General features: G+C 44.9%; 1 protein-coding gene across 1 annotated transcript in view; it reads right to left on the reverse strand.

Moving 5' to 3' along the window:
- The window catches only part of snx29 (sorting nexin 29), a 196,896-nt gene that overhangs the window by 60,839 nt on the left and 111,116 nt on the right, over positions 1–24,941 (reverse strand). The window contains exons 16-18 of the mRNA XM_080747936.1: positions 12,632–12,748; positions 11,694–11,749; positions 10,902–10,983 (exon numbers count right to left, since the gene is read on the reverse strand). Of these exons, the coding sequence (XP_080604062.1) occupies positions 10,902–10,983; positions 11,694–11,749; positions 12,632–12,748 (255 nt within the window). The remainder of the gene's footprint in view (positions 1–10,901; positions 10,984–11,693; positions 11,750–12,631; positions 12,749–24,941) is intronic.

Consider the following 24,941-nt stretch of genomic DNA (forward strand, 5'->3'; position numbering starts at 1 on the left):
CCAAAAGCAACCGATCTACAAGCCCACAACATGGAGCGTTGCAATGTGTTGCGGGTTTGCAGATCGGCTATTTTGGGTGCGTGACACACACCTAAGTATAAATCCGGCTTTACGGTAGACTGACTGCATGTGTGGAAGTGATAGGCTCAGCTGCATTTCACTGATCAAAGAGAATAGCTCATTCAACATTTAAAGAGAGCTAGAGAGAGCTGGGAGCTCAGGCACCATCCTGGTACTGTACACACTACGGTAAATCCATAATGTTAATTTATCACTTTCTAATTCACTGGTGTACAAGTGCAAGGATCCATGTGGTTACATTTGGTTATACATGTCCACTCCTCGGTATTACAACTGTGGACACTACTTTCCTGAACCCTGCAATGGAACACCGAACTCTGATCTATCTCGGCCAGGGAGAGAGCTACGAGACCATTGTCTGCAACGTTTCCAAAACCTCTTCCATAAAAACGCGTTTGTGGGCGAAGGAAGGCGGTGAAATTCAATAAGCAGGAACCAAGAAAATCTATTGCAATGTCGAATTGTGTGTTGAATGGCCGATCGCATGAGTATTATACTTTATAAATTAGAAGTGTTTTTTCGTTTCTGAATCTCACTCTCTCTTTCTCTCTTCCCTGGTGGCGTGAAGCTTGCCCCTCCCTCACTTACTGTAGCTACTTGCAAGCAGACAATGCACTACTAGCACATTGGTTCTTAAAGTGGGGTCCGGGTACCCCCAGGGGTCCTTGGGGGAGTTCCAGGGGGTCCCCAGCTAAATTAGTGTACAAATGGAACCAAATGGACCTTTACAGGTCCATTTGGTTCCATTTGTACAGTACACTCACTGAGTTAAATGAACATTGATTTTACAATATAAAATGCATGTCTTTGAAATCAAAGTGGTTGGATTCACTGGCTAGAGCCACAAAAGAAATCTCCTCTTATGGGGGTCCGTGGCATATCTTTTCAAATGGGGGTCCGCGGGCTAATAAAGTGTCAATTTGGGGGTCCTTGACATGAAAAGGTGTGAGAAGCACTGCACTAGCAGAGCAAGAGATAAGGAAGGTAGATGGAACAGTGGGAACACTACAGTACAGTATGTACAAAAACTCTGTTGCTGCCCGCCTACTCAACAACAGCTCCAGAGACCACATCACACACCAGTCCTCTATGACCTTCACTGGCTACCAGTCAAACACAGAATGCATTTCAAAACACTACTCACCACCTACGAGGCCCTCAACCCCCTCCCCATCTCGCCCAACTCCTCCATCATCATGTTAGCTCCCACTCCAACACGTCCGGGGATGCCAGCCTCCTGGAAATCCCCAGGACCAAGCGCAGAACCTGGGGTTTCTCCTATTCCTAATCTCTATGGCAATGTTTCCCAAACAGTGGGTCGGGACCCATTTGTCGGTCACGGACCGATTTTTATGGGTCACGACTCGAGTCAAAATCCCATTTCCTTAAAAATTCAATATATATTTCAAAAGATGGAAAACCTTTTGAAATATATGCATTTATTTTTAGTTTTTTTGTCTTCTTTTTTATCTAACTATTAATTTAGCAAATGTCTGTCCGTCTGGCGTCCTACCGTCTGTATGCATGCTGACATCACTGATACTAAACAGTGTTGCCACCATGGTAACAGCCGCATGCTGAAACAATGCCCAATCACAGACTGGACTGGACACGGAACACCATATATGGGTATAAAAGAGAGCCAGCCAGACAGACGGATACAACAGGTATTGCACAACTGGACATCAATGGTGACTATTCTGCCCAACGGGCACCGGTCTGGGTTCTCCAACATTACTTCTGAGACTCCTACATTCAATCCCTGATATATAGTGTGCACAACCCCAGGCACAGGACTAGTAATAAGTATATATGATTGTATACGTTTTCAAACAAATGATCAAACACGTCTAAGATATTCAAATGAATAAAATATAATAATAATTAAGAATTAGTGAAAATATCCATAAGCTCTCAACGTGGCACGGTCCCAGGCTAAAATGTTAGGGAACCACTGCTCTATGGAACTTCCAACTCAAATCAAAGAAGAATCACACCCACTCTTCTTTAATACTGCCCTCTAAACCCACCTCACCAGACTTGCCTTCCCCACATAATCCCATTTTCATTGTTTTACCGTTCTACTTCTATTTCTATTTTATATTTTGTCACAACCATATCTCCTATTTCCTTTTGTTCGTTTTTGCTTTGACAAAGTAATTTTTGTTTTTGTAAAGCGTCTTTGAGTATCTACAGTAGCAAAGTAGGTTTGATATGAGGCACCACGTACATCCTGGGCTCGCCTTCTCCTGTTTAATAACTAGATTCATATTCTGAAAAAATCTGATGCTTTTTTCTGTTGCTATTAAATGCAAGTGGTATATTGTGCATGTCAGGGCCTTATTCTACCTGCCTACTCAAATGGAGCATGTAAACAGGACACATCATCCAATAATCTAATTTATTGTTTGTGTAAATACATTAGAGGAAATCACTGATTGAATTAATTACATTCAGAGTGGGGGTAAAATCGGCTCATTTAACCACAAGGCTTTGTATTCAGAATGAGTTTTGGGTTACAGTGCGCCTGTAAATTAATGATGTAAGGGCCCAGTCCTAGTTTAAATTATATTTCATGTCCATATAGTGTGATATTTCTCGATGGCCCTCGGGAAACAAGATGGATTGATTGATTGAAGGCTTTATTAGAAGTTTGCATAGGAAAAGGTACAGTTTCCTGACATTACAGTTCACTGGTACACGGTCAACTAAAAGGAGATCCTAGTAAGCTTTTCGGCTTATTTACACAGGAAACCTTTATGTATCTCATATAACATTGAATGACAGGCGGATAGAACACAGTACTATGCAGTAGATATTGTCAGAAAAAGACAAAAAAACAGTGCAAGAAAATATATAGATATTCACAATAGAAAGGTCAGATGGAGGGTAAGGATAGGCTAGGTTTCTACCAGTTAAGTGCGGATGCCGCCTGTAAGTGGTTTTTCAGGGCGGTTTTACAGGATGTTAGGGATTTACAATCCTTTAAGGCCTTCGGTAAGGCGTTCCACATTTTGGTGGTATAGCAGTAGAACTAAAAGAGGAGCGAGTGAAGAGGTGTACTTTCAGGGTCATTCCACAGCTTTGGAGCCAGAAGGTAGTAGAGTCTAGGTCACTTGTCACAGTGTTGGCCGAGTTGTCATATTAGGGGACAGGAGGCACAGACAAACGGTGTTTGAAGTGTGCAGGAAGAGGTGCAGGTCATATCCTGCAGGTATAGGGGGAGGTATGCCTTTGGTCACATTGTATAGTAGGTCATGACCAGTGTTTTGAATTGGATGCAGGCAGCAATTTGGAACCAGTGAAGGGAGCGAAGAAGTTCAGAGACATACCAATTTGGGAGGCTTGAAGACCAAGCGTGATGCCATGGCCTTTTGTATCAGTTGTAGAGGTTTTAGAGAGCAGGCAGACCGGCGGCCGGGTATTTCCCGGTGAATCTGTGCGCAACGGTGGGGGCTTGGGAGTGTGGGGGACACGCACCACTGACTATTGCTGATGATGGAGAGGTGATAGCTTAGCTTTTATGTATTATGTTATGTAATGTAATCTTGCCGATTTAGTAAGAGACCCCGTCGCCAATTGCAAGATATTTAAAAGTTATTTGGGGCCATGATGAAATCCATTTCTTCCCACAACTAGACTAAGGATTTATATTGTCTGTATTATTGTTTACAACCACAATTATTCGCGTGTGGCAAGATCGCGGTTCACTAGTTTTTAGTAGGCTATTAGTGTAGGCTTAGAAGCCTTTTTAGAAGTTAATTTAATGTTCTCCATTTAATGATTTCCTTTATCCTCATCTAATCTTGCGCTAATGCACACAACTGTTTTTGCCATGTTTTAAGGCCGTGTTAGGCTTTTCAGAAGTTAATTTAATGTTTTCCATTAAATGATTTCCTTTACCGTCATCTTCCGCTAATGCACGCAACTGTTTTCACCAGGTTTTAAGGTCTTATTTTAGTTGTTTCTCATAAGCTCGCAACCCTCCTTGCCCATCGGCCCCCACCTTTGCGCACAGATTCACCGGGAAATACCCGGTCGCGGCAGACCGACCAGCAAGGAGGGAGTTGCAGTAGTCGAGCCTAGTGATGACTGAGGAGCTGGGCAGACCATGTTGTAAAGTGTAAACCTACTGGTGCGAGTGAATCACAGGCATGATCCAATGTGTTCCAGGGAAAAGACAGCAATAGAAGACAAATCTCTGGTATAGGGAGATGAATATCTAGGAGACAATAGTGGTTTGAAATCATTCTAAACAGTAGGTCTCAATAAAGAAAAAAAGTCCAATTTAAAGCTGAAATCAAGACGGAAAGCCTGTTTGGCCAGGAGAGATAAAAGCTTTGGGCTTCACGCAATACCTTGTCAACCAGTAGTAGTCCTACACATACTCTACCATACAGACTGTTTAAAGTTATGTTTTGGATTGCAGATTTATTCATTTACTACTATCCTGTAATCTCATGGTCACAGGCTTGAGGCTCACCACAAAGCTTATGTACCATCGAAACCTGACACATACATTGGTATGAGCATATTGTAAAGACATGTTCTTCCTAATCGCACACAACAAATGCCCCTTCCCCATCTTCCTCTCATAGCAGCCGTTTATGTTGACATTGCGGGGGAAGGGAGACATTAATTTTGCCACGGCTAGTATAATTCTCTCATTACAGGTTCACAGGGAGGTGGAGGAGGAGAGGCACAGGGAGGAATGGAAGGACGGAGGGGTGAGCGCCCCGGAGGGATGGTGCGTTGCAACAACCAAACCCCCAATGATAATCTAGCCAATCTCTGCCTCTTTCCATTACCCTCTCTTTCTCTCCCTCTCGCCCTTTGTCTCTCTTAACTTTCTGTCTTTTTCCGTATCGATCTCTGTTCCTCTGACATTCTCTCTCTCTCTGTTTCATTGCCTCTTACCTCCTTCCCTCTGTCTCTCTACCATCGTTCCATCAATCATAAGAACTCTGTGGGTCTTTGGATGCCAGTCATTTCAGGCAGCATGGGGTCAAAGTGGCTCAAAGGAAAGGCAAAGACAGACTGGAGGAGTCAGCTGTTAAATCAGTCTACCAGCAGAGAGAAGAAAAGGTATAGACCAGAGAGTGTTTAGTTTTATTTTTCCATCTTGGAGCACAGAGTTGCTCAATCCCGATTGAGCGCCGTTGTGGCCCCAGTGGAATGCCAGGCAAAATGCCTCAAATGAGCACTGAGTGGGGTGTGCCTTGCTCACGGACACGTCCAACAAGCACAGGTGGCTGTGGGGAAATCAAACTTCAGGGTCAGAGGGGACAGTCTCTGACAAATGGGGGGCACGGAGCGAGTGAGAGAAGACTTCCCCCTGACATCTGTCTCCTATCTCGCTCCATAAGTTTCCGGTGTGACAGTGGCCCTGTTGGGTTCCAACATCCCCTCCAAACACCACCTGTCAATTACACATGGGTGTGTGTGTGTGTGTGTGTGTGTGTGTGTGTGTGTGTGTGTGTGTGTGCGCGCGCGTGCGTGCGTGCGTGTGTATGAGAGAGAGAGAGAGACTTGTGTGTCTATGTCTATGTGGGAGTGCACTAGACTAGAGAGAGATAGTGTACAACTGTACAGCATACACAGTCAAATCCTTTTTACTCTCTCCGAGTTAAATTAAATTATTCTAAAGTGTATTCAAATATGTAGTGTAATTGTACAAGGAAAGAGTTGGTGTGCATGTTTGTGTGTCTCGACACAATTTGATTGTGTGCGTCCCTGTATCTACACACTGGAGGCACGTGCATGTACGTTTGTCGCACGTGTTTGAGTGTAGTCCCGAATGTGTGCGCGTGTGCCTGCGTGCGAGTGTGTACATCCACACACGCGTACAGTATGGGTGCACCAGGGGAGTTTCTAAAAATAATTATTTCCTCCAGTCATTTCATTCTCCGTGATCAATCACCTGCGCCCGGCTCACCTCCGCAACAATGGCTCCGGTAACCTCAGCCATCCGTTACGACTGTCTCGCAGACAATCGCTGCCTCCGCGGGGAGCCATTAGACTAATCCAGCTCAGAGAAACACAGCTTCAATAGGCCAGACAGAACTCCATTATGGCCTCTGGACAACAGGCCCGCTGAAAAATTCCATTAAAATCGATAGCAGGCGCTCAGAACGTTTGGATTCAGCATCGTCAGTTGATCTATACTGTTTATCTGAAATGGAAGGTGCATGGGGATGGGGACATGTGATTGTTGCCTAAAGCCAAGACGAGGTATTGGAATATACCGTGCTAGAGGAGGTAGAGTGTGTGGATATGAAAGAGCGAGAGAGAATACGCGCGTGTGTGTGTGTATGTGCACGCATGTGTGTGTGTGTGTGTGTGTGTGTGTGTGTGTGTGTGTGTGTGTGTGTGTGTGTTAGAGAGAGATTGTGTACTGCATCCTCTGTACATATGAGTTCATGCAGAGCCTTGAACAAAGCCATTATCAGGGAAAAGAAATTCGGTGATTTGTGGTTTCCTCAGCTCATGAATATTTGATCAAACAAATCAGGTGACACACACACACACACACACACACATGCACACGCGCACACACACACACACTGTGGCCTCCTCAGATAGAAGCTACATTCAGTGCCCAGAGACAGAATAATCTAAACCTTTTCTGGGTGAGGGCCCACGTGAAAATCTTGAAAGCGCTCATTGCGTTCCTATGCTACGGTAACTTTGCAGCCGTTGCTAACAGGCGTCATGTTAGACAACGCTCCCATTCTACCATACAGTAGGAATCAATGTGATTGTGCACGCACATACAAGATAATTAGCCAACCAGGTTTAATAACCAGTGGTGTAAAAAGTACTCGAGTAAAAGTATCAATACTGCAATGTAATAATACTCTGTTACAAGTAAAAGTCTGGAATTCAAAATTGACTTGAGTATAAGGACAAAAGTATTGGCATCAACATTTACTTAAAGTACCAAAAGTGAAAGTACTACATGCGCCCAAGCGCTCGGGCGGTGCAGTCGTTAAGTGACTGCCCACCAAATGGGTGGGCTGTGTGCATTTTAAGAGCACCTTGATTTAAATCACTTTTCAAACCTTTTCACATCAAGGACCATTATTTATTCTGCATTTGAGCCAAAACGTAGGATATTTTGTTGTCGTTGCATACGATTTTGTCCACAGTTTCATGCTGTATTGATGTTGGTACCATTAGGAGATAACTTCTACTCTCTCTAATTGTGCAGACTTCTTGTACATAGAGTAATGCAGGAGTTTAACAATAATTTAACTCTCAAGAGTGTAAAATGAAAACAAATGGAACCTCGCCACCGAAAATCTGGTAAAAAGAATAGGAAAGATACAAGCAGTTAATCTACATTAGTTATGGCAAAACTATGGCAGCCCAAGTGTTAAAGCAAAAAATACTATGTAATACATTTTTATATTAATGTTATATTAGCATAAACATGTTAGGGTTTTGCCAATTATTTGGGGGTCCAATTGCAATACCCTTGGGAATTGCTGGTGTAATCACATATACACATACCGGTATATCCTTTCCAATCTAAGACTGAATCCTATCAGAACCCTTTCTAGTGCATCCACCATTTGACTGAATAAATAAATAACAAAGGTAAAGAATGTACCTACAATTAAACAGCATAATTACAGTATCTTAGACGCTTCTACAGGTATGAAATACATCATTTCCTTAAACACAGGGAACAAGATTCTTTGGCCAATGCATTCTACACTCTGATATAAAAGTACTGAATAACTACAAATTAATCCCACAAAACAGGACAGTTTGGCTCGCAGTAAGGAATAAAAACATAATACACCCTGCTCCCGCAGACAGAATATTCAGACAGACCAAATAAGAAACCTTTACATTAACAAGGCGACACAGCATTTCCACCCAAGCCAAAGCAAATTTGTATCACCTCCGTGCTGGAATGTTCCTTCGGGTAATAACATTTAACAGGTGAGGAGTGAAGGTTTAGCTGAAAAATACCAGGCGCTGTTCGCTAACATTGTCTCAGCGCTCCTGAACAACGGAAATCAGCAAGAATTTGATTGTGCTGGCTGCACGGTCTGCCGACTGCAGACGCCAAAGGAATTACAATATCACACCTAATGTTCTCTCCTCACGTCTGCCGCTCCGGTCAGGGAGAATGGAGAAAAAGTTACAACGAATAGAGTAACAGGGACAGGGCCCACACGGCACGTCTCAGGCTGGACTAGTGAATCTGCATCACATTATAAAATGGAGGGCAGCCGAGCACAGCAGCCAATGACAGCTGTCAGTCAACTTGGCTAACATTACTACTCTAATGCCTGACGCCTCGTGTGGAAAATACTGGAGCAGATCTTCAAGCTCACAACACTGAATGTATCCGGTCTGTGTCTCGTCTTTACTTGATTGAATGCGTGTTTGATTGATATTGTGTGGGGGGGGGCATGCGTGTGAGGGGAAAGCCAGGCGGCTCGGCCAGTTGGGGTGCAGATAGTCAGAACCTGTGTGCGAGAGAACTGGGGTCGTCGTGTTGAGTGTTTCTCCGTGGGCATGTACAGTATCTCTCTTTGTGTGTGTGTGTGTGTGTGTGTGTGTGTGTGTGTGTGTGTGTGTGTGTGTGTGCGTGCCTATTACTGTTTAAGCACTCGTGTACGCCTGCCTATGTAGAATTATTTCTCTCCATTTCTGTGTGTGTGTGTGCTTATCTCCCTATGTGCGTTTGTGTGTGTGTGTGTGTGTGTGTGTGTGTGTGTGTGTGTGTGTGTGTGTGTGTGTGTGTGTGCACACGCGCGTGTATGTGACAGTTTCACTTTCAGTGTGTACGTCTCGGGAGGGAGCCGGGGACCGCTGCTGTGTGAGAGCTGAGGTGTGACACCTTGTTAATGTGAGAGACATGATAAAACGGCTACCGAGGGAATGAGGGGCTCTCGTCTGCGTCGGCCCGACAGCCTGACAGATACAAGCACACAAGCCATCCCAAAGCTTTCCTGCAGTTCGCTTCGCCAAAAAGCACAGCACTCTTCCTGCTACTTTCACTGGCATCGGCCACTGGAGGCATTTAATCACATGGACCCGTGCGTCCCTTATTCCTGGGAGGCGAACATTCTGCGAAAATAGCAGATCTACAAGCGCACCACATGTCAGAACGACACCACGTGTCAGGGCGGTGTGTTGTGTGCTTGTAAGGTTTTGGTATTGAGGGGAAAACAGGAGCGGACCTACAGTAGTAGAGAGGATATAGGGTTTAAACAAGACACTGAACCTTTAACCCCCTATGAGCAGGTTGATGCATTGCATGGCTGCCTCAGCTGTGCGTGTGTGTGTGTGTGTGTGTGTGTGTGTGTGTGTGTGTGTGTGTGTGTGTGTGTGTGTGTGTGTGTGTGTGTGTGTGTGTGTGTGTGTGTGTGTGAATGGGTGGGTTGTTGCTCTGTTCACTGCATTTTTCCCTTCCCTTTTTACCGTGTTAAATATTGGAATGCTGGATATTTCATGTATTGGATCAGCAAGTTATAGTATGCCTCACTGAAAACATTGCATCTTGTTTTAATTGTCTTTTTTATCGTATTTCTCTGGGTATTATTTCAAGTTTTATTAGATTAGGCTATATAATAAATATGGAAATATATTTAGACGGACAGTAGACAGACAGTAGACAGACAGACAGACAGACAGACAGACAGACAGATACATTGATTCATCAATACTACGCGACTGCAATAATGATTGTTTGGTAACTTATTTCTATTTTTTGTCTTTTCAAGTAAAAATAAGATCCAATTACATCCAAAGATGTAATTAATGTATGAATCTATGTACTGTATGTACCACGATTTGTACGGCTGCAATATAGAGGGCCGGGGACACAGTTCCTGAAACCTACCAGTGATATCATAATTGTATTAACCCGAGAACAATGGCTTCCAATATTGCATGCTAACTTTCCACGAAAATAAATCCTGCCGTATCTATTGGCTTATGTTATTATTATTAACACATTGTATGCCATTATTAAATCCATGTATCTTACCGGCGCGCGTGCGTGTCCGTTGTGCGAACGGCGCCGTGCATGACGGGCGGACATGTGGTCTTTTGCGCGGAGAAGAAAAAATGGATCGCTGCGATTGTACAGAGGCACCGCTGACTAACATGGCAGCTGTTTACAATGGAGAGTGAACGGAGCAGGGAGAAGAAAGCAGTGAATCGAGCCCAGAACAATCGATCTCAATGAGGAAATGCACTCGGCCGCTGGGCATCAGGGGATATGTAGTGTTAACGCTCACATACTACTGAAAACGTCACCTGTTTACCTGGTAACCATGGTAACCAGTTAAGACGTCGCTCAACGTCTTAAAGGGGTACTGTCACCTAAAGGGGTACTGTCACTTTAAAAAGTCATCTTAAAGTATGAGTTAATACTTTTATGATGTCATTGTGGGAATGCACAATTATAAGCCAATCAAATTAATTGACTGTACTTAAGACTACTTACTGTACTGGTCAGATGTTGTTGGGGGCGAGGGGCAGATTACACTGTGACATGAGTTTCAGACTATTTCAGACCATTTTCGGAGAGACCACATGACCTACTGTATCATACTATTATAATTTCGGGGCATGTCACCTTTAAGGAGGAAATGGCACCCAAATTACTAACATTAGTGAGGACCAAGTATATGAAGAAGTAAGTATATGAAATGGTTAAAGTCGTACTTTAAGCTCCACCTCTCTGCAGGTCGACTGATGGCGTCCGACACCATGGTGCCCACGGCTGAGCAGCACTGCCTTTTCCCCCCTCTCCCCATCTCTGAGCAGAACAACAGGCTTTACAGTTACTGTACCTGGTAGACATGGTAGGCGTTGGCAGCTCTGCCCTGGAGGAACACCGATGGGATCCACACATTGATTAGAGCCCGGTGAGCCCTGAAGGACACACACAACCACACAGTATCAGGTACGTGCACATATCAGGTACGTGCACATATAGACATCAAAGGGGGCTTGAGTCCCTGCCCATTTACCGGTCTGTAAAAAGTGCCCTCTCCAGACCATGAATGCAGTTTTTACTGGTGAGAGAAATTCAAATGCCCTCTTTCCATGCCATATCGGAGGCAGCATTCAAGAGAATTGCCTTGTCCAAACTCTCCTGAACTTGAATGCAGCATCTTATGTTGAAAGAATTGCCCTCTCTGTGTAGAAATTCATGCCGTTATACCACATCTCCAGTATTGGCTTGATAATGCTTAATTCAGTGTGGTATCAAGTACTGAAAATAGCCGACCTCCAAGCTCACAACGCGGTGCAGCGCGACGCGTTGTGAGCTTGGAGGTCTGCTATTTTCAATATTTGCACCAAAAGGCCCTTTTAGAATTTTCGGCCCCTGCCTCTCTAACATTCTCTACACGTCCCTGCACAGTATGGTCATTCTTTTTCATGCTGTAAAGCGAGAGGGAGAGAGGGGGAGAGAGAGAGAGAGAGAGACTTACAGTATGCTCCGTCACACGACGGTGTCGAGCACCAAAAATAGCAGATCTACTGTACAAGTTCACTACTTGTGAGCTTGTAGGTCTGCTATATTTGTCGCGTGAAATCGTCGTCCGACAGAGTCTTGGTCAGGCGTTAGTCTTACTTACGTGTCAAAGTCTGAAAGGCTTGGGTCATCTGACGTTTGGCTCAAATCACCTGGAACCTAGCGAGGGAGAGACCGAGAGAGACATAAATATCCCCCTACAAACTCCATGGGCCATGAGCCTACTGCACGTGTGTTTGTTTTCTGTGTGTTGTGTGTGTATTGTATACCGCTTTAATCTGTATCCTCAAGTCACTGTAAAAGCCCAGGAAAAATTATCCTTGGCTGATAGCCTGAGAGTGAGAGAGAGTGTGTGTGTGTGTGTGTGTGTGTGTGTGTGTGTGTGTGTGTGTGTGTGTGTGTGTGCATGTGCGTGTGCATGGGTGCGTGCGTGAGTGCATGCGTGTGTGTGTGTGTGTGTGTGTGTGTGTGTGTGTGTGTGTGTGTGTGTGTGTGTGTGTGTGTGTGTGTGTGTGTGTGTGTGTGTGTGTGTGTGTGCGTGCGTGAAACAGCTTTTCCAGAGACTATGTCACCAGTTCCTAAAGCAATCACCCCCAAATGTCCACAGAACAGACCCAAACAGAGGGGGAGACACAGAGAGAGAGGGGGGGAGGAAAGAAACTAGGTCTGGTCAATAGCTCCAGGGATATTAACAGCATGCTGGGATTGTGACCAAATTCATACACGCACGCACACACGCTCTCACACACACACACACACACACACACACACACACACACACACACACACACACACACACACACACACACACACACACACACACACACACACACACACACACACACACACACACACACACACACAGAGTGGTCCAGCAGTGTAGGGCTGAGGCTGAGGGATAAGAGGTCCTATCAGGAGCCTGGGGCTTCCATCAACACTACACACTGCGTGTGTGTGTGTGCGTGCGTGCGTGCGTGCGTGCGTGCGTGCGTGCGTGCGTGCGTGCGTGCGTGCGTGTGTGCGTGCGTGCACAGTACTCACTGGTCCTCTCAGGTCGATGAGTTCCTGTCTCATGTGGACTATGAGCTGGTCCTTGGCCATGAGGGAACGGTACAAACGCTCATTAAACTCTATCAGCTCGCCGTGCATCTCGGCCACCTGCACACACACAGAAATAGAAATAATATGGGCATCTTTGTAACATGTAGCATCATTAATATACTGTAAACACACACACACACACACAGACATGTGTACTGTACAGTACAGTCTTTAATTAGAGGTCAAACATGCTTAATCACATGTACGCAGAAATGGCACGTTTTCAAAATTGGTCAAGCCGTAGTTTTTCAACATGGCTTAACATGTAACCGAATGGACATGGATGGATGTGTGTGATATGCACGGTTAAATGTGTGCGCTGTGGAGAGCTACAGTAGCTGAGCACTCTGGATTTGCCAGTGTGCAGACAGGAGCAGGGTGAGGGTGTCGGAGGCGGTGGGATACAGGTAATGAGGCCTGACAGCAGGACACATTCTCAGAACCCACTACTCACACACAGGAGTGGATGGGTGGAGAGAGAGAGAGAGAGAGAGAGAGAGAGAGAGAGAGAGAGAGAGAGATAGAGACAGAGAGAGAGAGAGAGAGAGAGAGAGAGAGAGAGAGAGAGGCACAGGGAAATCAGAAAGACAGAGTGAGCATGAATCTGACACAGAAAAGGGAGATGACAGACCGAGTAGAGGTGAAACCGGTTCATATCCTGCCAGCCAGATTGCCGTCTCCCTGCTAATCGATTGTCATCAGCTCTAACTAACCTTGACACTGTGTGATGTACAGTACGTGGCCGTGCGCGCGTGTGTGTGTGTGTGTGTGTGTGTGCGCGTGCGTGCATGCGTGCGTGTGTCTTTGCATTATGATAAGGGTCCAGCTACTCTGTGAATGTGTGTATCCTACCTCTTGTGTGATATGGCCACATAATGGTGTCTGAGTGTGTGGGCATCCCATTACCTACAGTATGCGAGCTCCGCAACCGGCATGAGTAGCGCGCACATCTGCCCGTGGGTGCGTGCGTGTTGTGTGTCTGCCGCCTGTGCATGCACGTGCATGGTGCCCCTATGTATGTGTGTGTGGCTGTGTGTGGCTGTGTGTGTGGCTGTGTGTCTCCCCTCATGCCGTCTCCCTAACCATCCTGGACAGAGTGGGACAGTCGTGAGTCCACAGAGTGACAGCCGTGACACACACTGTGCTGTTTGGGGGACACCTGCTGTCAGAGTGGGTTTTGGCAGAGCAGAGTATGGTGGCAGACAGCTGAATCTGCTGCCGCTCCATGCTAGCGCTGCACCGCTACTATAGCCGCCGGCGTCATCAACCACATTAACCCCGGAGTCCCTATTTTGGGATGCCAGATGAAAGGCTCATGCAGCGGCCAGCGGAAGCTTTAAAAGGACACTCTAAAGCAGGGGTCTTTGACGTTTTCAAGCCAAGGAACCCTAAGTTGAGAGAGAGATGAAGCAGGGACCCCCACAACCTGTTAATAGATGCCATATAGTTTCAACTTCTGACAACACAATATGTATGTATTTCAATATGTACAGTATGTATTTTGGATTCATGTCAATTTGTGTTTTCAGATATTTAACCACTTGAAACGTCGATACTTATAATAAACTTGACCTTTCAATCTGTACTTTTTTCCCCTCTACACCAAACCTCTTTGCCGAAAATAGCCGATCTACAAGCTCACAACGCCCTGCAGCGCGAGACGTTGTGTGCTGCTATTTTTGGCTAAAGTTCTCAGAATATGGACGTTAGGGTTCAAGTGGTTAATATAAATAAGGAGAAAAAAAGGTTTCCATCTCACAAAGATTTGGAGGACCCCCTGTAGTAACTCTGAGGACCTCCTAGGGGTCCCGGACTCCCTGTTGAAGACTCCTGCTTTATAAGGACACTCAAAAGGCCAGTCTCAAAAGTTGCAGTCTGGATCCAGAGACCTGGGAGGCTGATGCCCAACACCGATCCAACCTGCGCATTGCCGTCAGGCATGGTGTAGCAGAGTCTGAAAAAGCATCCATGAAGCAGAACAGAAGCCAATCCCTCCCTCTCACCCAGCCAGCCCCCAACCATCATAATATGTCCTCATTGCAACCGGTCATTCCGTGCAAGGATCGGCTTCGTCAGCCATCTTTGCACCCACAAGACTTGGTCATCTTTGCAAGCGAAAGACGAACATGGCTGTTTGGGGGACACCTGCTGTCAAAGTGTGTTTGGCAGACAGCTGAGTCTACAGTAGCTCTAGCCACTGGCGTCATCAACTACATTAAAAACTCACTCACTGCCAGAGTAAATACATAAATAATCCAGCTCCTGCCAGCAAAATCAGCCTTTTCCTTATAGTCTAGGGGAGTTTTTTCCGCAAAAAATATCTAAAAGATTACTTTTTATAAAAAAGTTGATAAAAGTTGATAGGCAGGGAACCCCCTAGTTAAATTATTGATCAGGCAGTTGACCGGCAGGGACTGTGTTAACCCTGGCATCGCTATTTTGGATAGGTCATTTATAAGCGACAATTTTCAGAAATGGGGGGGTAGCAGAGACAAATAAGATCAATACATCTATCTATAAATGTATGGAATCTCTCTCTGTGTGTGTGTGTGTGTGTGTGTGTGTGTGTGTGTGTGTGTGTGTGTGTGTGTGTGTGTGTGTGTGTGTGTGTGTGTGTATCAATCTGTCTTGTCCCCCACATCTCTCTGTTTGACGGATCGACTTCAAACTGAGGTCTGTGGTGTGCCGAATGGGAAGTTGGTCGGTCTCTGTCTTTTGGTTGTGTGTGTGTGTGTGTGTGTCTGTCTGTCTCTATGAGTGCCTTTTATGCCCATATACTGATCTCTGTACCTGCCTGCCTATCCCCTTTCTTTACGATTTTTTGTTGTGCCTTTTTTCTGCCTTTATTGATAGGGAACAATAGTCTGACAGGGACATGGGGAGAGAGAGATGGGGAGTGACACGCACCAAAGATCATCGGGATCGGGAGTCGAACCCACAACACGCTGTCAGGCTGTGGACCTAAATATACCACAGGTCTGTCACATCTCAAATCACCCCTTCCAGAGGGAACAGGGGCCTCATTTACATGGTTCTGCCCTACAAGCCCACCGATGCCCCGAGACATGCGACTGTTCCTGGCATGGCAGGCATTCATCACCTCCATTTACTGAGGCACCGTGAAAAAGATGGAATTAATTTGAAGCGTGACGGAACCCAATTAATTCTCACTGAGAGGGAGCTAATCAGTTTGCTGTTCTCCGGCCATGGTTCACTCTCTATTCTGTGTGTGCACATTTTGTATGGAATGGATGTGTAACCCCACTACACGTGTGTGTGTGTGTGTGTGTGTGTGTGTGTGTGTGTGTGTGTGTGTGTGTGTGTGTGTGTGTGTACAGGTGTTTGCCACAGCCTATATATGTCTGCTGTGCGTGTGTACGTGTTGAGTTATGAGCGTCTGTATGCACGTCTACTTGTTTCTATGTGTTTGTGTGTCAGCCCACTTTTTGTCCTACGCTACCATGTGGTAAAAATACCTTTGGCTCAGTATTCTGTTTTGGTGGAATATTTTCGAGTAGCCCTGTATATGAAATCTACCATACACGTTGGACTTTTCCCCCCTGCAGCACCTAAACTGTTGAAAGTTTTCAACCGTGTCGTGTCCATGTGCACTACATTTATATGGGTTTATTTCTTCTCCGTCTAGCTAAAGCTCGCCTGGAGGACCAGAGCAACGGTACATGGGGCTAATTGCGGGTGGTAGCTGCAGGAACACATCGCACACAGCAATTTACTGAGGTTCAATATGCAAAACCACAGTGACCACCAAGTCACAGTGGAACTAGGATGACTCAAAATGCAATTTGGGTGTCTATGGATGATGATGGAGCGCTCAAAAACAGCAGCAATTTTTTTTTACATAGAAATAATAAATGTAATTGTGATACACAGACCTCCCTCAGTCAGTGATATTTGGTCCAATTTTGAGTTAAATATACTACATCGTGTATGGCACAAATACAGTGTGGTTTGCCAATAGGTTCAAATGGGGTTTTGCACATTGTCAAGCTGAAAGAATTCCTGTAGCTACAGTGTGTGTCTGCACTCTGCATGCAGGGATAGGGGACACAACCTTTGGAAATGCTTGAGTCGTGGAGGCTCCCTGTCAGGTACGTGATGCAGACACATTTCACTATTTCTCTCTGTCTCTCATCCTCTGTTGCTCTACCTTTCTGTCACTCAAGTCAGTAAACACACACACACGCACGCACGCACGCACGCACGCACGCACGCACGCACGCACGCACGCACGCACGCACGCACGCACGCACGCACGCACGCACGCACGCACGCACGCACGCACGCACGCACGCACGCACGCACGCACGCACGCACGCACGCACGCACACACACACACACACACACACACACACACACACACACACACACACACACACACACACACACACACACACACACACACACACACACACACACACACACACACACACACACACACACACACACACACACACACAGCACAGTACAGTACAGTATGTACTTATATAATCTCAACAATGTCACCACGTCCTCTTCTGTTCACAACCAAGCTCTCATCTCCTCACAGCCTCTCATCTTCTCTCCACCCCGTCCCCGTCCTCTCCCCAGCACCCTGCTGTGGCTAGCCAGGCTACACAGCATATCATCTGAGCTGAGATAAGCTGAGCTGGCCTGAATAAACATCTGAGGAATCCCGAGTTCTAGAACAACAGGCAGGAAAAAGTGGAGAGTAGAGTAGGAGAGACGGATGGAAAGACAGAGACAGTGAGGATAACGCGAGGACAGAAGGGGAGACGGAGTAAAAGCTGTCTCACGCACATAAGCCAAGTGTTGACAGGTGTCATACATACGCTGGCTGTCTGAAGACACTGAGGTTTTTATGCTCAAACAAGACGTCTTTAAAGTGAGCGATCTTTGGGGGTTTTGACTATGTGACTTTAGTTCAAAAAGTTGTGTGGGTGGTCGGTCTGTCTGTCTGTCTGTCTGTCAGTGGCAGGCGGGCAGATATCTTCTATTTATGATCTAATATTTGAGGGGAGAATACTCAGTTTGCTTTTGCTCATGGCAGGTCAGACTCGGGCTAGTCTGATTGAAACAAAATGTTGATCACTTTTTCTCTTGCTGTCGCTGTATGCCAGGGGAGATTGGGTAGCTAGTGCATGTTTGTGTGTTGGAGACAATACGAGGGGAGTGCCGTAGGCGTAGAGAGAGTGGTCGAGACGTATGAGTGTTTATAAACAGATATAGCCAATACGAATACCAATGCACAAACAAAGTTCCGAAAGGAAAATAAAGTTCTTTGAAGTTGAAGTTGAAGAATGAATAGCGAATAAAAGAAGGTTGATCCCAGTCTCTAAAAGACACTCAAAACTGAAAAACAGAAAAACAACAACCGCAAAACCCAAAGCCTGTTTGGGCAACCAGAAAGCAAAATGCAAGTTTTCCCAATTATTATTAATGTATTTACTTTCCGTGGGCAATCAGGCGTGTGTGTCAACCCCTTATATTGTCATGAACACTGTTATGCTCCTCTGCTCTGACAGAGATAATTGAATACAGTGGTAGGCTCTAACAAAACAATGGACAGATGATGCAGCTGTGCCACGCGTCATATTCCATCTCTTCGCTTTGACATGACAGCTCCAAACAAGGACGCCTCATTTTGTAAAAGGACTGTTGTCTCGATTCCACTCTCCTCATGTCCCTTTTCCTTGCTTCCTCAGAAACTCCTCCTCGGGACTAAGAGCTGAGCAGGAGGCAAGGAATCGATGCTGTGTAAACTGAGAAACATGGGAAAGGCCTACTGACTCACTTTGGCCCTGCAGTTCATAAGCAGGAAGAGACTGAGGAAGAGAGGAAACAAGGGAGGAGAGGAGGGACGAAAACCCATCCTCATCGTCCTTAGGATAGGAGGGTAAAGCCCGTATCATAGTCGGGTCCGCGGTGGAAGGCTTTACACCGCGGTGTAGTCTTTTCGAGTCTTTTTGAGTCATGAAACTACAACGTTACATCATTCCTCGCGGTGGAGAGCTTTCCACCACGAGTCCCAACACATCTCTCTGTTTTTACTATCAGACAGACAGGCTCTACACCCCGTTCACTGATTGGTCAATCTAGACTAGTCAGTCACGGTGAATAGGTCTCCACCATGGCGTACTATGATGGCCTGCACTTATTTTCTGACTTGAGGTGGAAAGCTTTCCACCTCAAATTTGCGGTGGATAGCTCTCCACCGATACGGGCTTAAGAAGAATGAACGGGACAGATGGACAGAGCCCCCCTGTGTGGGGGAGAAAGGGAGCAGAAAAAAAGTGTGTGTAGTCACGTCCCTGCAAAGAGCTCTGCAAAGGATTTGGATGAGAGGAGCATTCTTTCGATGTTCTCTACACTGCGATCCTGTCAGCTTAAATCTTCAGGCTGTTTTCATGTGAATGCTTCAGAGGAACCGTGGCCATCTCAAGTACACGTCCTCCCTGTTTACAAGATGCCAAAAGCATTTGGAGTGACAGAGATTGGGCCACCGCTCAAACAAGGTGGTCATTTTGTACGGCGCCTCCTGTGTCGCCGTCTTCTGTGTGTGTGAATACAAACGAGCAGAGAGACTGTTTGAATTTTTATTTTCTTCCACTCTTCCCCGGTGAATTGAATGGAAAATTATCCTTTATCAACATGCACGGCTGCACGTTGGCGGGTTTGTTTTGAGCTTGTGTGGAGAATGATCCCACCCCTCTCGCCCTTAGCTCTCAATCATTCCGCACGGAATTAGCCAAGCTTGGACTGTGTTCAAGGAAATAGGCAAGATCCATAATTTTGACATGTTAGGCTTTGAAGCAGAGGTCGTTATCTGGGGCGACCTACATGAACGGCAGCTGTATAATGAGCTTCAGTTCCTCATTCACCAAACATTAAAGCTACTAATAGCAAGCAGTCAGTCACAAGGGTCACAGTAATCAGACAATGTTCCTGTGATACAAGGGCATATGGGGTAATTACCAGTAATACTGTTAAGACCCAAGGATCTCCCTTATCTCCCCCCTCTTGCTGCGTAGCGCTGCGAGCTTGTAGATCGGATATTTTTGGTGCGCTACACCCACACGCAACTATCTATAACTGAGGCTTTAGCTTATGTTTGGGCGTGCGTGCGCGCGCGCGTGCGCGTGCGTGAGTGTGTGCGTATGCAGGGCAGGGTATTTTATAGCATCTTGCATCAGAAGACCGGAACAATGGCTTGTGATTCTGTGTCTACTAGCTGTGCTCTAAGTACTTCTTACATGTTGGGATTTGAATCCATCATCACTGCATGAATCATTTCAGAAATAAAAGAGTTTGGAGCTCATTGAATTATTTCTTAGTACTGCACATACAGTAACATTAAAGAGCACTTCACTGATTTGCACCTAAATCCTGTTGTTAAGACTTTATGTTAAGGTCAGGTCTATAGTATAATGCGTTATAACCACATTTATAATGCATTATAATGCACTCAAGGTATAAAACAACATAAAATATGTTGTAAATGTTTATAATGATGGTTTATGAAGTATTATAAGGCATTTAGTTCTAATCCAGAGCGATTTACAGTAAGCAAGGAAAACACAAGGTAATAAATCAAATGCATAGAAACCAAGAACCTATCATCAGTATAATATTGAATTAACTATGATCTGTACATTTAAACTATACACACTATAGGATGACAGGTCTACAAATGACCAAGCATCTGTCTACAATACATAACATGCCATCTAAGTTACATTTTAGTCTTTGCATAAGGCTAGGGCAGGGGTTGTCAAACTTTTTGATCTCACGACCCAATATCAGCGAAATATGTTGGCGACCCCATCGCAAGAGCCTTGTATAGAGAGTTCTGCCGATGCGGGGTCAGAAACATGTACAGTATGTAGAAGACCTGGCCCCATGAAGTGAATGAGAGTAGCGTGACTCTCTCTAATGCAAGGCTCTGGGCAGTCCTCTTCATTTTGGTCGCTTCAACTCTATGGTTGGTTGCCAATATGCGACCCCAGCGGCACCTTCCCGCGACCCCACTTTGGGTCACGACTCATAGTTTGAGAACCGCTGGGCTGGGGAAAAGTGCTACGAACAGTGGAACAGCACATTATAACTACCAGCTCAAACTTAAATGTCGGGTGTACAATGCATTGCAATCACATTTATAATGTACTAGAAGCTGGGGCGGCCCAGCGTCTAGTCGGCGACCTGGCCAACTCGGGAACGATGTAAATAGAGAATGAATGCCCCGCCCTTTAATGCAAACCACATTATACCTGTTGTCATAGGACCCGTTTTGACCATCTGTTTGCCTGTGTCCATTTATGCCCATATATGGAGATATCTGTATCTGTCTGTCTGTCGGCGTCCATTTTATGTCCATATATGGAGATCACTGCAGATATAGTTCTGGGTCCATTTTATGCCCATATGCCCATATATGGAGATATCTGTCTATTTGCGTCCATTTTATGCCTGCCCCACCCTTTAATGCAAACCCAAATATACCTGTTGTCGTAGGACCCGTTTTGACCATCTGTTAGCCTTTGTCCCCACCCTTTAATGCAAACCCCAATATACCTGTTGTCATAGGACCCGTTTGGACCCTCTGTTTGCCTTCTGTTAGCCTTTGTCCCCACCCTTTAATGCAAACCCCAATATACCTGTTGTCATAGGACCCGTTTTGACCATCTGTTTGCCATTGTCCCCTTATGCCCATATATGGAGATCTCTGCACACACAGTACCGGTTGCGGAAAACTCTGATGTCAGACATCAGCTCCGCATTCGGGGATTCATTTTATGCCCATACCCCTTATGCCCATATATGGAGATCTCTGCACACACAGTACTGGTTGCGGAAAACTCTGATGTCAGACATCAGTTCCCCATATATGGAGATATCTGTATCTGTCTGTCTGTCGGCGTCCATTTTATGTCCATATATGGAGATCACTGCAGATATAGTTCTGGGTCTGTTGTCATAGGACCCGTTTTGACCATCTGTTAGCCTTTGTCCCCACCCTTTAATGCAAACCCCAATATACCTGTTGTCATAGGACCCGTTTGGACCATCTGTTTGCCTTCTGTTAGCCTTTGTCCCCACCCTTCAATGCAAACCCCAATATACCTGTTGTCATAGGACCCGTTTTGACCATCTGTTTGCCATTGTCCCCTTATGCCCATATATGGAGATCTCTGCACACACTGTACCGGTTGCGGAAAACTCTGATGTCAGACATCAGCTCCGCATTCGGGGATTCATTTTATGCCCATACCCCTTATGCCCATATATGGAGATCTCTGCACACACAGTACTGGTTGCGGAAAACTCTTATGTCAGACATCAGTTCCGCATACGGGCATTCATTTTATGCCCATATATGGAGAACGTGGGAAGAATGGTTTAGAGATACTCGGATTACATACATACATACACATTCACAGAGATTTTTTGTTGACTCATGTGGCGTACGTGATGTCAGAGCCTTTTATGAAGTGATGTCACAATGAGTCAGCGCTTCCTCCGGAACAGCCTGAAGTCAACAATCAGCTCTGCATAAGGAGATTCCGAACGTTTCGCGCCGGTTTCGGAAAACCGCGAGTCGGGTCGGGTCGAGGTCCGGCACTGCACTCCGCGCGGCGGCGGGGAACGCGCGTGCCGAATCTGAAGCCGGTGGGACGAACGGTTCTCGAGATACGCGGATTACAAACAAACAAACAGACAGACAGACAGAGATTTGTCGCATTTATAGATAGATTATAGTTCATTATAATGCTTCCTGACAATCATAATAAATCTTTATAATAACGCATAACAACTTATATCAAAGACATTTAATAACTAAGTTAAGGTAGTTCCACAGTGTTACCATCCTGTTTTAATGCAGTTGAGGGCATAATAAACATGATTTTGGAATGTTTTTTTCCCCTGTGTTTTTATTGTATTTTATTTTGAACGTGACTTCCACACACAGACGTGAATCTACAAGCCCATTACAGCCCATGTTTTCTGTAGTTCCAGTCAGACTGGCCACTAAAGCTGGGTGGGGCATGCATTATCGTTCCCGAGTAGGCCGGTACCCAATGGGTACATGCATGATAAACATTATCTGTTGTGTATTATGCATACAGTACTCTATACTGGCATGTATCCCCACACCAAGACAAGTTGCTAGGTGCAAATCTAATACAGTACTAAGTGCAAAACAAACGAGAGCATGGAGTCTTTGTGTGCAATATAAACAAACTACGTAAAAGCAAGGGGATTTTATCTGATATTTAACAAATCTGCTAACTAAATCGTTACCAAGAAATGTCTTCACCAATGTGTTTCTAAAGGTGTTTAACCCTGCAAGGCCCAGCGTTGCTTTTTGGCAACATTTTTTAAATATTGTTTTAAAAAATGTTATAGTTAGTTTTCCTGTTCTTTTTTCACATTAACATCACCATTAAATCCTATTGTTTAGTATTACAATGCCATTGGCCACGATATTTGCATATAAATACCCCCCACATGGGCTGACATTCACACCTCCCAGAGAAGTTGAAATTCCAGCGTCTGGACGAACAACATCTCACTTTTTAACTGAAGCTATTCCTCACTAAAACATAAGTAAAATGCCTGTAATAGATTTTTTCGTGATCATTAGAATGTCTAAAACATGTACATATGTTATTATTGTGAAAGATATCCCCAAAATGCAAATTAGAGCATGATTTATGATTTATGGCTATAAAACCTTACAAAAACATTATTAATTTTGTAACATTACATTTTCCTGTGATTATGACTCCTACAACAGCATCTGATAATATATATATATATTTTTAAATTGGCCAGTAGAAATTAATTCGGGTCTTGCAGGGTTAATAATGTGTACTAAAATGTAATAAAAGGTTGAAATTCAACTCCCGGGGGAAACTTCATAAAAAACTGATGAAAGTGTGTGTCCCATTAACCTTACTATACAGGAAAATAATACAAAAAGATAAATCTGCTTTAAGTACCATGTGAGGGGTCTAACTAGGGGTTTTTCATGATGCTGAATCCATTGCAAGCATTTGTTTTGCACGAAAAACATTCCATGGGCTACAAATGGCCCCCACAAAACTGGAAAAGTGATGACTCATCACTAGACCATCATTTTGTGGGGCCGTTCTTAGCCCAAGGAATGTTTTTCGTGCAAAACAAATGCTTGCAATGGATTCAGCATCATGAAAAACCCCTAGTTTGACCCCTCACATGCTACTTAAAGCAGATTTATTTTATTTTTTTTATTTTTTTCCTGTATAGTAAGGTTAATGGGACACATAATTTCATCCGTTTTTTATGAAGTTTCGCCCGGGAGTTGAATTTCAACCTTTTAGTACATATTATTACACACCTTTAGAAACACATTGGTGAAGAAATTTCTTGGTAATGATTTCCCTTATTCATCAGTGAAAGTGGTTGCAACTAAAAGCACATTGTAAAACATTTTGAAAATAGCAGATTGTGAAGATATGAATCACACTGATGACTGGCACCCACAGACCATTTGGGCATGTCAGGCCAGCGCTTGCCCACAAAATATATCATGGGAATTGTAGGACACCGTGAAAATAACAAAACAGACTGAAACAGGATTCTTTTTTCTCAGTAAATGTGCGGTATTTTAAAGTCTTGTCTCGAAAGAATATGCTGAACATCAACAATAAACTGAAATGCACATCAACAACAGCGTTGAGTGTTTTGCTTTCATCCTTTATTTTGGCATTTCTAGGGCGGCATTAATCACTTTAACATGAGACACTGTGCTGGCATTTTTGTTTAGTTTTTCCTGCATTTAAATCTTTTGTATCTTTTTTTGGTTTCCTGTCCAGGCAGGTCGTTACCGCGCCTCCTCCCCGAGCAGGGGTCGCAAATTCTAATTGCCAGTGGTTCTTATGTAATTGCTGTTCTCGTTTGTTGTTGTTGTTTCATGGATAATTAATGAGCCTCATGGATCAAAGGGAGGCTCTGTCGCCCCCACCCGCACAACCCCCGCCCCCCCAGGAGGCAGCGACCCACATCTCCACCCTGCACGGTTCACTTACAGCAGCCGCGTTTGCTCCTTCTAACAGTGCAACGTCTATGTGAAAATCCAGCGCGAGGGCAAAATATGATTTTTATGCAGCTGCCACAGTGTAGTCTGTCTTGTGTTTGTGTGTGCGTGCGAGGGTGTGCGTGCGTGCGTGTGTGTGTGCGTGCGTGCGTGTGT

This window comes from Nannobrachium achirus, assembly GCF_963921795.1.
Source record: "Nannobrachium achirus genome assembly, chromosome: 18".
NCBI classification, from domain to species: Eukaryota; Metazoa; Chordata; class Actinopteri; order Myctophiformes; family Myctophidae; genus Nannobrachium; species Nannobrachium achirus.